Source organism: Quercus lobata, chromosome 1 (genome assembly GCF_001633185.2).
Source record: "Quercus lobata isolate SW786 chromosome 1, ValleyOak3.0 Primary Assembly, whole genome shotgun sequence".
In the NCBI taxonomy this organism is placed as follows: domain Eukaryota; kingdom Viridiplantae; phylum Streptophyta; class Magnoliopsida; order Fagales; family Fagaceae; genus Quercus; species Quercus lobata.
This window is the reverse complement of record NC_044904.1, coordinates 18,705,673-18,721,455: the sequence shown is the minus strand read 5'-3', so window position 1 is coordinate 18,721,455 and position 15,783 is coordinate 18,705,673. Positions and strand designations below refer to the sequence as shown.

At 31.9% G+C, this 15,783-nt stretch overlaps 1 protein-coding gene across 2 annotated transcripts; it reads right to left on the bottom strand.

Moving 5' to 3' along the window:
• Positions 1-286: 286 nt before the first annotated feature.
• Positions 287-5,428, bottom strand: LOC115981972 (beta-glucosidase BoGH3B-like). Of its 2 annotated transcripts, none has more exons than XM_031104432.1 (10): positions 5,270-5,428; positions 4,713-4,969; positions 4,382-4,586; positions 3,882-3,972; positions 3,624-3,769; positions 2,212-2,455; positions 2,013-2,117; positions 1,656-1,838; positions 1,342-1,546; positions 287-965 (listed from the first exon to the last, which is right to left on the bottom strand). In XM_031104432.1, exons 2-10 carry the CDS (start codon positions 4,930-4,932, stop codon positions 487-489), a joined length of 1,878 nt encoding a protein of 625 aa, XP_030960292.1. In that variant the 5' UTR covers positions 4,933-4,969; positions 5,270-5,428; the 3' UTR covers positions 287-486. The 2 variants fall into 2 exon arrangements, with proteins under 2 accessions (XP_030960292.1, XP_030960301.1); XM_031104441.1 differs by lacking the exon at positions 5,270-5,428 and adding an exon at positions 5,191-5,261.
• Positions 5,429-15,783: the final 10,355 nt, after the last annotated feature.

The window sequence follows — 15,783 nt, the reverse complement described above, 5'->3', positions numbered from 1 at the left end:
AATGAAAGTGATGAGTTGGTAACAGATACTTGACAGAGCCAACCTCAGGTGCTAAAGTGACTTTTGAAACAAGTTAAAATGAGAAATGAGTAAAGTGCACTCATATTTTATTGTCACCAATCAGAAAACCCCAATCAGAAATGAGTAAAATGTAATTAACCTATATCTTATTATCACCAATTCCTAAATACTATCCAATTACATATTTGTCTGTACTCTGCAGCTGCACAGTGCACTCATATTTTCAGTAAGAAAAAAAAAAAAAAATCTCGGTCAAATAGAGTAATTGCACTAACCAACCATTCTTTGTTTTTGATAAGTTATCTAATATTCTCATTGAAAAAGCGCAAAGAAAATGTCAAAAGGTCATTGAATATTATTTCTCGAAAACAATACACTCGGTAAACCTCATGGAGGTCCAGAGTATCCCAAGCTAGGAAAAAATGCGGATAGAAGAAGCCATCCATCCTAAATGGTGTCCTAGTTCTAGGTAGGTTTAGTTGTCAAGCCAAACCCAAATGGAAATAGAGGGTCATAATGGGGATCACCAATATTCATTGGGAGCTGGTCGACTGTCTTGAACCATGTACGAGCAAGCTTGCCTGAGAATCCAAAGTCACCAAACAATAGGTCAGCAACGCCTTGGCCTTCAGTTCCTGGAAGCCAAGCAGCCACAAGAGCATCTAATTTTGCGAGGTAAGGCTGGATCACAACAGGACGGCCAGAAATGACAACAACAACACATTTGACAGCACCGCAAACATTGTTGATAGTGCTTGGGCCAGGTTCTGGTATGGATAGATTGAAGCTATCACCATACATTTCTGCATACGTAGGCTCGCCCACAACAACAATGGCGAAGGAGAATTTGTTGGACTTGACAAACTCTGCATCAGGATTCTCATTGTAGACAACCTGGGTGGTAGGATCAACTGTATTTTTCACAGCATTCAGGATTGTAGTACCTGTTCATGCAAATGTTGTACCATCAAACAACTGTTTATAATAAAGAATTAAATTGCAATTGACTAATAGATTATTTTCCTAGAAGTTTGATTGTACAAATTAAAGTTTTATTGAGACCTTTTTATAAAGATGACCATCTTGAGACATGGGTTATACAATCATCAAAACATGCTTTAGTATAAGATATGTATATACATACCATCATGTGGACTGTTTTCATGTAGTATATAAATCTGTAAAGAGATTTCCACTGAGTCTCAATTGTTTTGGCTGGGTATCTTTTAAAGTGAAATCTTTTACTAACATTTTGCAAAATGGCTTGCCAGAGTGTTTCATATATGAGCACTCATATTAAATGGGTAAAAGTTAACATACCAATTGTGAGATCATTGCCGCCAAGACCCTGCCATGTTATTGTCCAGCCTCCGCATTGATTGCCTAAGTTGTCGGCATGACTACCTGCAACTAGTATCTTTGCTGTTTTCTTGGGAAGGGGAAGCAAGGGCTTGTCAGCAGATTTTCCATTCTTTAGTAGTACAAGTGATTTTCTCACAGCCTCCCTTGCCAATTCTCTATGTTCCTGCTCAGGCAAGTCATAGGATTATTGCATGGCAAAATTCTGCCAATTGACAAAGATAGATGAAGAGCATTGAAATCATCCTAAGACAATAATAAACTTGAGAACATACCTTACTACCAAGTTGGTTGACCAGGCTGAAATCAGCTAGAGGATTCTCAAAGATACCCATGACAAATTTAACCCTCAAGATTCTCTTCACAGCATCATCTATTCTACTCATTGGGATAATATTGTTCTTCACCTGATAGGTTAGATCATCAATGAACTCTGTGAAGTTGTACGGAATCATGATCTGCAACACACAATTAGAAATATTAGAGAATGAAAAATAGTATAAAAATAAAAGCCTTACATGTGTGTTCTGAAGGAATCTAATGCTGAATTTTTAAGTTTATCAAAATGTCATTTATTTGGTACAATGATGAATGTACAATTTACAATAGACATGTTCTAAATGTTGACTGACCATGTCAATTCCAGCACCAACTCCAGCTTCAACAGAGTATGAATAGTTAAGATGAGGAGGGGAGGTAATCCTGTCAATACCCTGCCAATCTGATATGACAAAACCCTGAAATGCACCCAAAGAAACTTGTTATACTTTGCACCTTCAGGGTTTCCTTTCAAAACTATATTAAACAATTTAATCAAATGATTTTTTCCACCTTGAACTTTAGCTTGTTCTTGAGGAAACCAGTAACAAGATCACCATTAGCATGCATCCTCTTCCCATTCCAGCTTGAGTAAGATACCATAACTGTTGCAACACCCTTGCTAATAGAGTTATAGTAAGCCGGCATGTGGATGCTGAGCAATCCATTTAAACTGATTACAGTGTTGTTCTCATCAATGCCCTTGGTTGTGCCACCATCTCCCACAAAGTGCTTAGCACAGGCTGCAACCTTTTGTCTAGCCACAGTGATCAATAAATTAGGTGAAATTGTTATTGCCAGGTTTTGAATTTCTGTTCATCTTATATGCTACAGAAATTCAATTAATTACCATATAACATTGTAATATGTTAGTCCATATATGGACAAGAAAAAATTTTCACAAATGATGTTTGCATAAATAGAATTGGTGAACTGATCCTTCTATGAAAACAATGTGAAGCAACCCCTTGCTTTGCAAAAATACCAAGATTTTGAGAGGAGTTGACTGCCTGAAAATGGCGGAATAATAATATGGGACAAGTACTAAATTGGAAAAATGTATGTATTGATTTCATAGGTGGACATTAGGAAATCCACCTATGAAATCAATACATAGAGCGTGAACATAGGAAGGGCTTGGGGGACCTAGCTTTGTCGTTATTATAATTTATATATGCCTAGACATGTTCCGCCACTTAGACTTACCATTCGTCTAGAACAACCAAAAGAGGTCCAAAAGTAATATTTATCAGGCAAGACTTGAAAATATCATATCCATTGGATGTTGACCCTTACCAACTTAATTCAAATAATGTGAGCTGTTGCTTTGAACATTGACCATGGGAAGGATCCCACGCACTTAGCTTTTCTATTTTTCTGTCATTTAATAATGCTTGACATGTAGAGCACTACATCGCCCACTACTGGATTGAGATCTCAAATTTTCCTAAAGAAACTATTCATGCATATGTGAAACTAAGTAATACATCCATATAGGATGTTCACCCTTGACAGGCTTATATTGGATAAGGCAAGCATTTTTTTGATTAATAATGTGTGGAGAACTCAAAATACATTTTCCCTTAATGCTCATACAAATATTAAGGTAAGCATATGTGAAAGAGTAATGATCAAATGAGCATTAAGCTTATAATCTTGAATAGGTTCTTAAAGTAGATCACTTCAAGACAAGAACAACATCTGTCATTTCTTTTCAAGTTTGAGTTAATCAACTTTTCAGATGTTCTTCACTTCATGTGAATGTTAGCCACTTCCAAGTAAGTTCTATTTAGAAGCTCGTGCAATTATTACAATAGAACACATATGCTAATGGAGGCATTTATCTGAATCTAGTCAAGGTTAATTATAATTCACCCAGAGTAAACAAATAGGACAATGTGATAAAAGTAGAAAAGGGCTCTTACTTTCCAGCAACAAAGGGAATGCCCTTTCGAGATTTGGCAGGGAGTTCTCCTTGCAAGCCAGGTATAATCTCAGTCATTGCTTGAACAATCCTAGGGTCCTCACTATAACTTTCATAGCACCGACCCCATCGTGGGTCCCTGCAAACCTGTGAAACCAAGGTAGTGGACAAAATATGTCAATATAACTGTTCAAGGTTTTATTCTTTTGAGGGTGGGGATTGGAAGTCACCAATAAAACTATTTCAAATGTTCAATTACCGCAATGCACGGAGCAAAAACGTATGGAATTCCTGTTGCTCTAACTTCAAGAGCTGTTGCCTCTCCAATCTTCTTGACAAGTTGAGGATCCCTGAAAGAACAAAAATAAAATTAAATCCAACATATTTAAAAACTGTGGACTTTTTAAAACAGATAGGAATTTGATGTATTTCCCATTCATTCATTATCCTCGACAAGATCAAAACTTTTCCTTTTAGATAGATTGTAACAATATCCCAGCTTATATATATATAACCATTAAATTATCCAGTAATACCAAAAAAATTTCTTCTAAAATTTAGTGAAGCTATTTAACTATTCAAAACATCAGAACTTTTGAATTTGATTGAGACAATCTAATTCTATATTCTTCCAACTTCCATCAATGAGTTAGTATCCTTTTGGAAATCAACAAACAAGTAATTGGTACATCAATCACTTAAGACTAAAACAAAAAATCATGCCTGCAATCTGCATCAAGGTGTATATTAAATACTTACCTGGTGACACCAAGCCCAACATTGTGAGGGAAAATAGTGGCATTGTACACGTTGTTGTGGCCATGAACTGCATCAATCCCATAAATCATAGGAATCCCGAGACGGGTCGATAGAGATCCCTTTTGGATCTCATTCACTGCATTGATCCAAGCCTCAGCTGAGGCCTTTGGAGCCGGTACACTCCCTCCGCCACTCAACACACTCCCTGGCCAAAACCCACACACACCATTTTACTCAGAAACATGATTTGTGTACTAAAAACCACACCTTGACAACATACATACAAGTACAACATGTATATATAGTTATATATATGAACCAAGATGTTTACCAATGAAGTATTGCTTCATGACATCTGGGGTGGCAACAGTGCGCTCGATCTGCACCATTTGGCCGATCTTTTCTTCAAGGGTCATTCGCTTCATGAGGTCTTTGATTCTAGCTCCCAATGGCTGTTTTGGGTCCTTGTATTTTATGTATTCTGCTTCAGTGAGCACTGCTAAACAGCATAATAGCATGAAACCCATCATGGGTTTTGAAAGTCTCCCCATTTTAGCACACCCAAGTCGAGATCTTTTGGCCTGTAATCTGAAGATTTTAAACTGAGTCAGATAATAGATAAGCTTCAATATGATATACAGCTGATAGCAACATTAACAGAGACTCTGCATCATACACAAACTATGATTGAAAAATGACACAAACACAGAGCTTTAAGCATATACAAAGATGTCATACTGAAGTAAGCTCAAATGTGAAGATTAACAGAGGAATAAGAAGTGTGAAAGAAAGCATTGAACTGAACTTACTAGCTGAACAGAGACACACACAAGCTTAGAAACCAAACTGATTGAGAGAGATATAAGATAAGAGATTGATATATCTTACCTTTGCCTTTTTATCCACTATCTCTTCCAGTATGGATGCAGGAAGCTTTCAAATTTGACACTACATGACTGACAATGGGTTGTTACTTTATACTACCCGTTTGTATACTGATGATCTGGTCCGGCGTCTTTTTTTTAGAAGCGCGTTTCAACCCTTATTCTGCTTTTTTGAGTGGGTTCCGTGTACGGTTTACGAATCTATAAACTTATTTTTTTAATAAATTTTTTATTAAAAATAGGTTCCATCATACTATTTATACAAATAAATAGTATCCAAAATCTTTTTTTTTCCCATGGTTTTTTTAGAGGAAATGTGAGTGATTCAATGGTTCTGCTTAAACTTATTTTTGTAACTATGTATGGGATTCACTGCTTTTCTTGGTATTATTTATAAGTCTGATTGGACTATTTCAGTTAATTTTTATATTTATCTATAGTACTTTAAGCAAAAAAATTTCAATTTCAACAAAAAATGTTCACTTTCAACAAAATAAATGAATCCCAAACAGACCTTCAATTTCACATTATTCCATTATTTTCTCTTCACTATTTTTAGAATTGTCACTTTAATTTTTCAATCACTTACCATCAATTATATCATTTTTTTTAATAGTTTTATTGGACAAAACAAAACAAAACTTATCCAATTGACATGAACTCATCACATTTTTTTTTTTCAATCACTTACCATCAATTATATTAATTTCTTTAGCTTTATTAGACAAATCAAAACAAAAGTTGTTAGATTCACATAGACTCGTCACTTTTTTTAATCACTTTCCATTAATTATATCAATTTCTTTTTTGATTCAATCAATTACATTAAAATATTGTAAAAATAAGTGTGAAATTAGTTGCATCACTTACTATTAATTATATCAATTTCTTTTCTTCTTCTTTTTTGATCTGATATCAATTTCTTTTTTGATTGGATCAATTATAATACATTATTTTAAAAATGAACGTGAGATTTGGTTGCAATATTAGAATTTGCGTAAGATCTTATTTTAAGATCTTTGCCTAACTTGAAGACTTCAAGAGTCGGTTTTGTCTCCTTGACTGATACTCTGGGCAACTCAAAAGACGCGTATAGCTGTCTCTAGTAATGTCATAGGTGTATTCGGGATGATTTATTATAAGCAAGATAAATAATTTAAAATATAGGAAATTAGGAATACCCCAAAAATATATATATATATATATATATATCTATATATATATATATATAAAATAAAAAACTACAGGGTAAATTATATTTTTACTCCCTCAAAGAAGAGGTTTTTTCAATTTTATTCTTTCCAAATTTTTATTTTTATTTTTTCAGATCAGTTATGAAATTGAGCTATTTTGAAAATATATTTAAAATGAACAATTTTTTTGGGTATTATTTAAATTAGTTGAAAGTAACTTTAATTGGACTTGAAGTATTTTTAAATGAGTCTAATGTTGTTTTAAATTGGAGAGACACTGACGCAAAACTAAGGGCTTGTTTTGTTAGTGTTATTTAAATAATAGTTTTTGTTGTTTAAATAACACCACAACACATATTTTCACAACCTTTTTTTACCCACACATATTACCAAACGGACCCTTACCATTTAAAAACTATTAGAATGTAAACTAGAATCAAATTTGGGTCTTTTATTGAGCTTTCATTTCAATATATTACTAGTTGATAACACATAAAACAGATGCAAGTTATACAAAAGTAATATCTACTACATATTTAATTAAAAATTATTAATAAATAAAAAGCATATTAGAGAATTTGCAGAAAATAACATACATAATTTAATTTAATATTAGATTGATTTCTAAAGAGATTTTTTTGAGAAGGATTTCTAAAAAGATGGTGGCTCCTAATTAGTTTAAACTAACATAGTTTGCAAATCAACTTACTAAAAACTATGTTAACAAGACCCTTCTCATGTTAAAATTTTAAAATGATGACATACAAATATATAGGTTTTCAAACGTTGTGTGACAAGATTATAAAAAGTAAAAAAACCAACAAAAATTAAAAGCGTTCATGTCTATTTGGGATCCGTTTATTTTATTGAAACTGAAATTTTTTTGCTAAAGTACTGTAGATTAAGATAAAAGTTAGTTGAAATAGTACAGTGAGATTCATGAATAATATCAAAAAGTGTAGTGGAACCCATAAATAATAGTAAAATTAAGCTGAATAGTAAAATAAGTTGATAAAAATAATTTTTACCAAGCTCACACTTCATATTATTATAATAAATATAGATAAAATCAATAACAATCGGGATTGATGCATCACTTTTATATGGCTTATTGGCACCATTTTCAATGTAAAACAATCTATCTATATATATATATATATATATATATTGTAACTTTTAAACTTACATCACTTAATATTTTTTAATTGGATATGAATTTTAACAAATTCACCGTTAGATTATATTATCTTCATATATTTTCTATGCTTGCAAAATGTCAAGGTGATCAAAGATTAATACTCATGTCATTAATTAACTGTTTAATTCAAATTTTTGTAATTTAAAATAATGCATGAAAGATGAATTTATGGACCGAGTGGTAAATAACTTCCAATTGACATGAAAATTGACATGAATGTTAAGAACATATAGAACGTGTAATTCAATGGTGGGATTTTCAAAATATGAATTTTTTAATGTTACACCAAGTATAACTTGAACTTAACCCCTCTCTCTCTCTCTCTCTCTCTCTCTCTTTATATATATATATATATATATATATAACTCTAAGTAATATTACACAATTCAATATTTTTTAATGAGAAATGATATATCCATAACATTTTTTACAACATTTTTACAATAAATCATAAGTGACAGGTTGTTACCGATTGTTACTATTGGGGCAAAAAAGTAATTTTAGTGTATAACTTGAACTTAACCCCCTCTCTCTCTCTCTCTCTCTCTCTCTCTCTCTCTCTCTCTCTCTCTCTCTATATATATATATATATAACTTTAAGTAATATTATACAATTTAATATTTTTTAATGAGAAATGATATATTCATAACATTTTTTACAACAAATCATAAGTGACAGGTTGTTACCGATTGTTACTGTTGGGGCAAAAAAGTAATTTTAGTGTTAGGTTTAAATTTGAACTAATAACAACTAACCGCCTATGATTTGTTATAAAAATATTGTGAACGTAGCATCTCTCTTTTTTAATTGGATACGAATTTTGATAAATCTACCATTAGATTATACTATTTTCATATATTCTCTATGTTTGCAAAATTTCAAGGTGACTAAAGACCAATAGTCATGTTATCAATTAATTGTTTAAATTCAAATTTTTGTAGTTTAAAATAATGTATTAAAGATGAGTTTATAAATCGAATAGTCAATAACATTCGATTGCCATGAAAATTGACGTGTATGTTAAGAACATATAGAATAAGTAATTTAACAGTAAGATTTTGAAAATATGAATTTTATAACAAGTTATTGGGTTACACTAGAGGTAACTTGAACTCAACCTTATATATATATATATATATATAATATGTTGTGTAAGTAGGGAGAAGACATTTTGTTTTCTAATTTGTCAATCCTTTTCCCAGCTCCCCCATCATAACAGGCTTGAAAACAAAGACAAGAAAGAAGGAACTACAAGTTACAGCCAAGGAATATTGAAAGTGTTTGATCCCAAAAAAAAAAAAAAAAAATAGACAGTGTGGTCCTCATAATTTAATTATGATGGCCCATTGTTCTGTACTATTTCCATATCCATCACAACATTTTCCTTTTCTTTAGTGGGCAGTGACGGCAGTCCCCACCAAAACATGAGATTGCAACTACGGAGTCGTGTAACTTGATGAAATTTGTCTATAAAAATAACCATAGAAATAATTGGAATAATTATCCATTGCTTGTAGACAGTTTTTCATTTTTCATGCTTGAGGATAAAAAAAATGGCACAGACACCAATGCTGTAAAGACGGAAATAAAAAGGCGTATTTTAAACTCCAACCTGTACTTCTGATTCAAACGGCCAATTTTTTTGAAAAAAAGTCAAAATTGTAACGTTAGGAAAGCAGGAACAGATACTTCAGTTTTTGTAATGAAAATTTAAAAATTTGGTGGGGTATGTTCTTATTCTTTTTTTTTTTTTTTTTGAGGAAGAGGGTATGTTCTTATTCTTAATAATGATGTTTTTTCTTCTTTTTTTGGCTAAGTAAATAGTGATGGCCTTGTTGTTTGCACCAATCTATGTTTATTTATTTTATTAAATTCCCTTTGCTATTGCACATGAGTCACATGACCAGATAATAAAATGTGCGATAGTTTAGGCAACAAAAGCGTCCGTTTTTTTTCCCATAAAAAAAAAAAAAAAAAAAGCGTCCGTTATTTCACACTTTGTATTGGTTGCAGATAGGGAGAATATGATAAGGAAAATAGTGAGGTAAAGAATTGAGTGTACGAAGCAATGAGTATATAGAGAGAATATGATAAAGAAAAGAGTAAGGTAAAGAGTTGAGTATACGAAACAATGAGTATGAGGGTGTTATAAGTTATGTTAATTTTAGTTCATAAAAAAAAAAAAAAAAAAAACAGTTATGTTAATTTTAAGTAAATTTTTTTATTTATTTATGATAATTGCTTTTTATCATTAGGTTAAGACACCGATAAGTTTATGGTGTAGACGGATTATAATCCTTATTTCTTCTTTGACAGAAAAATAAATTGTTTTGTGGATGAAACAATAAATATAAGGTGTTAAAACTGTAGGGCCGGGGAGCTTATGATCCGGCCCACGCTCTATCCGGGCTCAGGGCCCGTGCCGAGGAGGTAGTGTGCTGAGGACGAGTGATCAAAGGCCGAGGGGTTAAGGGGAACAGCTGAGGACGACCTTATCCTCGGCACTTCAAAACTTTGATGAGAAGAGCAACGTCTTAGTGAAGGTCATCCCCAAATAGTTTCTTAAAGGGGATGTGAGTGGAATAGGGCCCACGTGGAGGTACGATGCAAAATAGGTTCAAGGAAAATACGTCCCCTCCGCATTAAATGCACCGGCCAACGCCCTGATCATGGTAATGAGAAAAGACGCTTGGACGGTGTAACTTCGATCCTCGCAACTAATAGAAAGTAAGAGGGGACAGATGATGGGACATGTACAGAAGTAAGCACCTGCCTGACCAGCAAGTGGAGGGCTAGGATCAACCAAGAAGGACTATATAATGTAAAAGTTAGTGCACAAAAAGGAGGCTGGGAAAAATGGCCAAAAACCAGAACCTCCTAGCCCGCCTCCAGGATAAAGAATCCTAGGGCGAAAATGACCTAATCATATGTAAACACCATGAAAAACCCACCAGCTGATAATTGAGGCCTAGCCTTTCAAACCCACGCTCTACAAATGATGTTGTTTGGGCCTTTTTGCGTACGAACCCAACACTGTTACGGGTCGTTACGAATCGTGTCCTTACAAAAACTAATTGGTTTATAGTGTAGACAGGGTTAGAACTAGGGGCGGCACCGAAAATTTTACTTTGGGTGGGCCGAGTTATAGTACTGAAGTTATCATCTAGTGATCATAATGTTGTCTACTTTGATATTAGATATGTTCCACACACGCATAAAAAGAAACTTGGTATTTTTAAAATTTATAGAAAAAAACTTGATGATGATATTTCATAAAATAAAATTCAACCATTATCATTTTCATAGTGAATTCTTACAATTTTCATTTGCAATATAAATTGTTGAGTTGTCTATCAAAATGAATAAAAAACCTCCAATGAAACCAATGAAGTCTTCAAAATTGTGAATGATCCAAAGCCTTAAAAGTATTTTTGAGAAACAAGTGAAATTATAAAATTGAAATTGAGAAAATAAGACATTATCTCTATAATTATTGGGTCTGTTAGTCAAATTTTTTTTTTAGAGCATTGTTTGAGAGCTTGAATTTTTTTTGGGGGGGGGGGGGCAAATCCTGATTTTTTTAATGAATCCTTTAAAATTTTTCACTAATATATATACTAGGAAAATATATTTTAAATTTTTGGAGGGGCCATGGCCCCCCAATGGGCAATATAGTTCTGCCCTGGTTAGAACCCTAAACACCAATCGGTTTATAGTGTGAATTGGTTGCATATACGATAAGGAAAAGAGTAAAACAGGGAATTAAGTGTATGAAACAATGAGTATGAAGGAGTTATGAGTTATGATAAGTTTATAGCATAAGCAACATATATATATATATATATATATATTTATCATGATGATTGTCATTGATCATCATGCTAAGATTCCAATCGATTTATGGTGTAGAAGGGAGTTAAAAATCCTAAATCTCTTATTTTGCAATAAAATTTTTTACCAATTGAACTAACAAAAACTTAGGCATAATAAGAAATTCATCCCTTCCTTTTTCCAAAGAATTCCTGACCAATTTGGGTGTACCCACCATGATTAAGGCCTAACGGGAAGGGAAAATCTAGTGTCTTTTTTATTTTACTTTGTAAAATATGGTTACCTGCCATGGGTACAACACCATGTGCACCTAATTTTTTTATTTATTTTTAAATAGTTTTGATTCTCCTAGGTTGGTTTTTTTTTTTAATTATATATATATATATATATATATAAAGCGAGAATATATAAAAGTTACAGTATCTTTTGGTTTGTTTAATATGTACTGTTTATCACTTCATTGTCTTTTTTTTTTCTTTTTTTTTTTTTTTTTCTAGTAAATATCCCCGGGTCAACTTTTTTATTTTATTTTTCTAATTACAACATCATGTGCACCTAATTTTTTTTTTTTTTAAATAGTTTTGTTTCTCCTAGATTGGTTTTCTATATATGTATCTATATATAAAAACCCAAAATGTGCAAAAGTTACGGTACCTTTTGGTTTGTTTAATATGTATTGTTCATCGCCTCATTGTCCTTCTTCTTCTTCTTCTTCTTCTTTTTTTGGTAATATCACCGAGTCAACTTTTTATTTTATTTTTCAAATAATAATAATAATAAAATTTTCACAATATTTTTGCAATTGTTGAGGTATTAATTCCTTATAGGTCAAAATAAACTATCATATTAGAACCAACCATAATTAAAAATAAAGATATTGTGAAAAAAAGAAGTACTACATTCACAACATTTTTCACAACACTTTCATAACAAATCATTTGTGGTAAATTGTTATTGGTTCTAACTCAAACTTACCAATGAAATTACTTTTTTGTCTACCAATAACAACTAGTAACAACCTACTGCTTATAATTTGTTATGAAAATGTCATGGACATAACAATTTTTTTTAAAAAAATATTAAGACATCTTGTTGTCGTTACAATATTTTCTAAACTGTTGAACTGTCAATTCTTTACAAGTCAAAATAAAATATAACAAAATTATAAAGGAATTATGAAAATGTTGTGTCATACTGTTGTGATTTTAGAAATTTTTTATTGGTTCAGTCAGCTTTGTTGAGCCAAAATTCATTGTTTCACACACAATTTTCTTGGATTGACTTTTTGTATTTTTTTTTTTTACACCATTTTAAGTAAAAACACATAGTTTTATACACAAAAACAAAAACAAAAATTTAGGATAAAAACACTTTTCATCTTTAATGTTTGGCGTAGTTTACAATTCCTCCTTAAACATTAAAATCAAGCAATTTTTCCCATAATATTTTGGAAAATAGCAAATATATTATATTTTTATTTTCTCAATTAAGCCCTAATGAAAACTTATGATCCTTAAAATATTTTATTGTGTAATGTCTAAAAAACTCCCACTAAATTTTAACATTCCAAAAATTTTCATCGTGTATTTTGAGTTTTAAATGGTAGTAATTCTTGGAAAGTTGGAATGATGACATAAGGTGTTTTATTTGTTATTTAAAGAACATTGATTTTCTAAGTTTAAATTTTTGAAACTTATAATTTATCTAATGGAACATTCGGTGACACACGTCTTTTGTTATCTTTTATATATATATATATATATATATATATATATATATTTAGCAAAACTCAGTTGTTTATTATTGGAAGATGATTGTAAGGACGCAATTTGGCTCCCCGACCCAAAATATGTATGGGCTTTGGCCCAAAAAGTCTCAAAACAATGAATTTGTAGAGAGTGAGTTGGAAATCTAGGCTCTAATGAGTTAGATAATTATTATGATAGATTCAAATGACAATAAAATAAGAACAGGCAAGTTATACTTAAAGAAAATCGCCCTTGGCACGGTCTAAGGAGATCAGTTCTTGTATATCTTCTGGATTAGGTTACCAATCCGGTCCTTGTTATTGCCCCTCCCTTTTCTCTCCATCTTCTCTCTCTTTTATACATCATTTCATGTGTAAATTTAGATTGATAGTTCTGATACTTGTCCCATCAGCCCCTCTCTAAAGTCTTTGGGAGCAACTGTAAGGCTGAAAAGCATGGTTCAATCAACTGCAGAGCATTCAATGCCATGGTAGCAGCTTTATCTTAGATATTTTATAACTTTCCTTTGTCCTGTTTCTTCTTAATACTTATCTTTTTCCATGGAATGGTTCGGAATGTTGTTCTTGATGGCAGACCATGCCCTCTGTCCTCGGCCTTGCCTAGCCGAGGAGGGATTCTTCCTCGTTTTCCCCCCAAGGTGGCTCTGATCGGATTCCATTTCTTTCCTTATTAGCACAGACCCTTCTGGAAGTGTTTACCTCTCCTCGAATTGTTTAATGTCTTCGGATTGGGCCCCTGATCCAATATATACATAGATATGGGCTCCCTGACCTTTTACCCCTACAATGATAATATTCGTTATCATTTTTAGAAGTTTTTAGGGAGTGAATATGTTGCCTTTACCAAATAGATTCTAAAAAACTATTATAGTAAAATAGATATTGATATGTTAAATAGCTACCCTAACTTTGTGGTTGATCAAAATTCTTATACGAATAAGATTAATTTTTTATAACATAATTATCAAAATTCTTAAAATTAATGTCTCTTTTGATTAATGTAAATCTCAATTTACTTTAAAAATAAAATGATTTATATATTTGTTTTATGATACAAATAAAATCTATAATTGATCTTAATCCTTACTCTTAATTTTTCCATGGTAAGCACATGCCTTCCACGTGTTGCCTTAACTACTATATATATAAAAAGAGCCAATGAGTATAGCTAAAATACATTTGGTTTATTCAATTGGACACTGTTACTTACGCCTTCTTCTTCTTCTTCTTCATCCTTTTTTTTTTTTTTTTTTTTTTTTTTTTTTTTTTTTTTTGTGTGTGTGCGCGGTAACTTGCTTATATAATAATAAAAATAAAATATTAACACAACAAATTGACACAATATTTTCACAAATTTTGAGGTGTTAATTCTTTATATGTCAAAATGAAATAATAAAATATCATATTGGAACAAACCACAACTAAAAATAAAGGTATTGTGGAATAAAAAAAAGTGCTACATCCACAATATTTTCATAACAAATCTTAGATGGTAAATTATTACTTTAATTAAAACTTACCAATGAAATTATTTTTTTTCCACCAATAACAACCCGTAACAACCTACTATGTATGATTTGCAACGAAAATGTTGTGAACATTGCATTTTTCTTGTGAAAATGTTAAGACATTTTGTTATCCTCACAATATTTTCATAACTGCTAAGGTGTCAATTATTTACAAGTCAAAGTAAAATATAACAAAGTAATAAAGGTATTATGAAAATGTTGTGCCATTGTTTCTAGAAATTTTTTTTATTTGTCAATTTTTATTGAGCCAAAATTCAATGTTTCACGTACAGTTTTCTTGGGTTAAAATTTTGTATTTTTTTTTCTTTATGCACCATTTTAAGTAAAACACATATAGTTTTACACACACACACACAGAAAACAAAAATAACAACTTAGGATTAAAACATTTTTCATCTTTTATGTTCGAGGTAGTTCAAAATTCCTTCTTAAACTTTAAAAAATCAAGCAATTTCTCCCTTAATATTTTGGAAAAGAGCAAATATGTCATATTCTTATTCTCTCAATTAAACCCAAATGAAAAATTATGATTCTTAAAATATTTCATTGTGTAATGTCTAAAATACTCTCACTAAATTTTAACATCTCAAAAATTTTCTTCACATATTTTGAGTTTTAGATAGTAGTAATGCTTAGAAAGTTGGAATGGTTGTATAAGGTGTTTTATTTGTTACCTAGAGAACATTAATTTTCTAGGTTTAAATCTTAAAAACTTATAATTAAGGGTCATCAAATAGCCCATGACCCATGGGCTGGTCCAATAACCCGCTAGCCCACCAGGCTAATGGGCAGCCCAACCCGGTAATATTGAAGCCAGTGGGCAGCCCAGTAGCCCAATGGGACAGGCTATGGGTTGGTTTCTTTACCCATGGGCGCTCGGTGGGCCGGCCCATTAGCCCAGCCCAGTAGCCCGACCCGTTAGCCTGACTCATTGCCCAAAATTTATAACAAAATAATTTGGGAGTTGGGTGGGTGAGGGATTGAACTTTAGACATTAT

Coding starts and splice junctions, on each gene's coding strand:
- LOC115981972 (XM_031104432.1), bottom strand. CDS start 4,932: ATGGGGAGACTTTCAAAACCCATGATGGGTTTCATGCTATTATGCTGT. Junction 3,770..3,881: donor TTTTTGCTCCGTGCATTGCG/GTAATTGAACAT, acceptor TTGGTTTCACAG/GTTTGCAGGGACCCACGATG. Junction 1,839..2,012: donor TTGGTGCTGGAATTGACATG/GTCAGTCAACAT, acceptor TGTGTGTTGCAG/ATCATGATTCCGTACAACTT.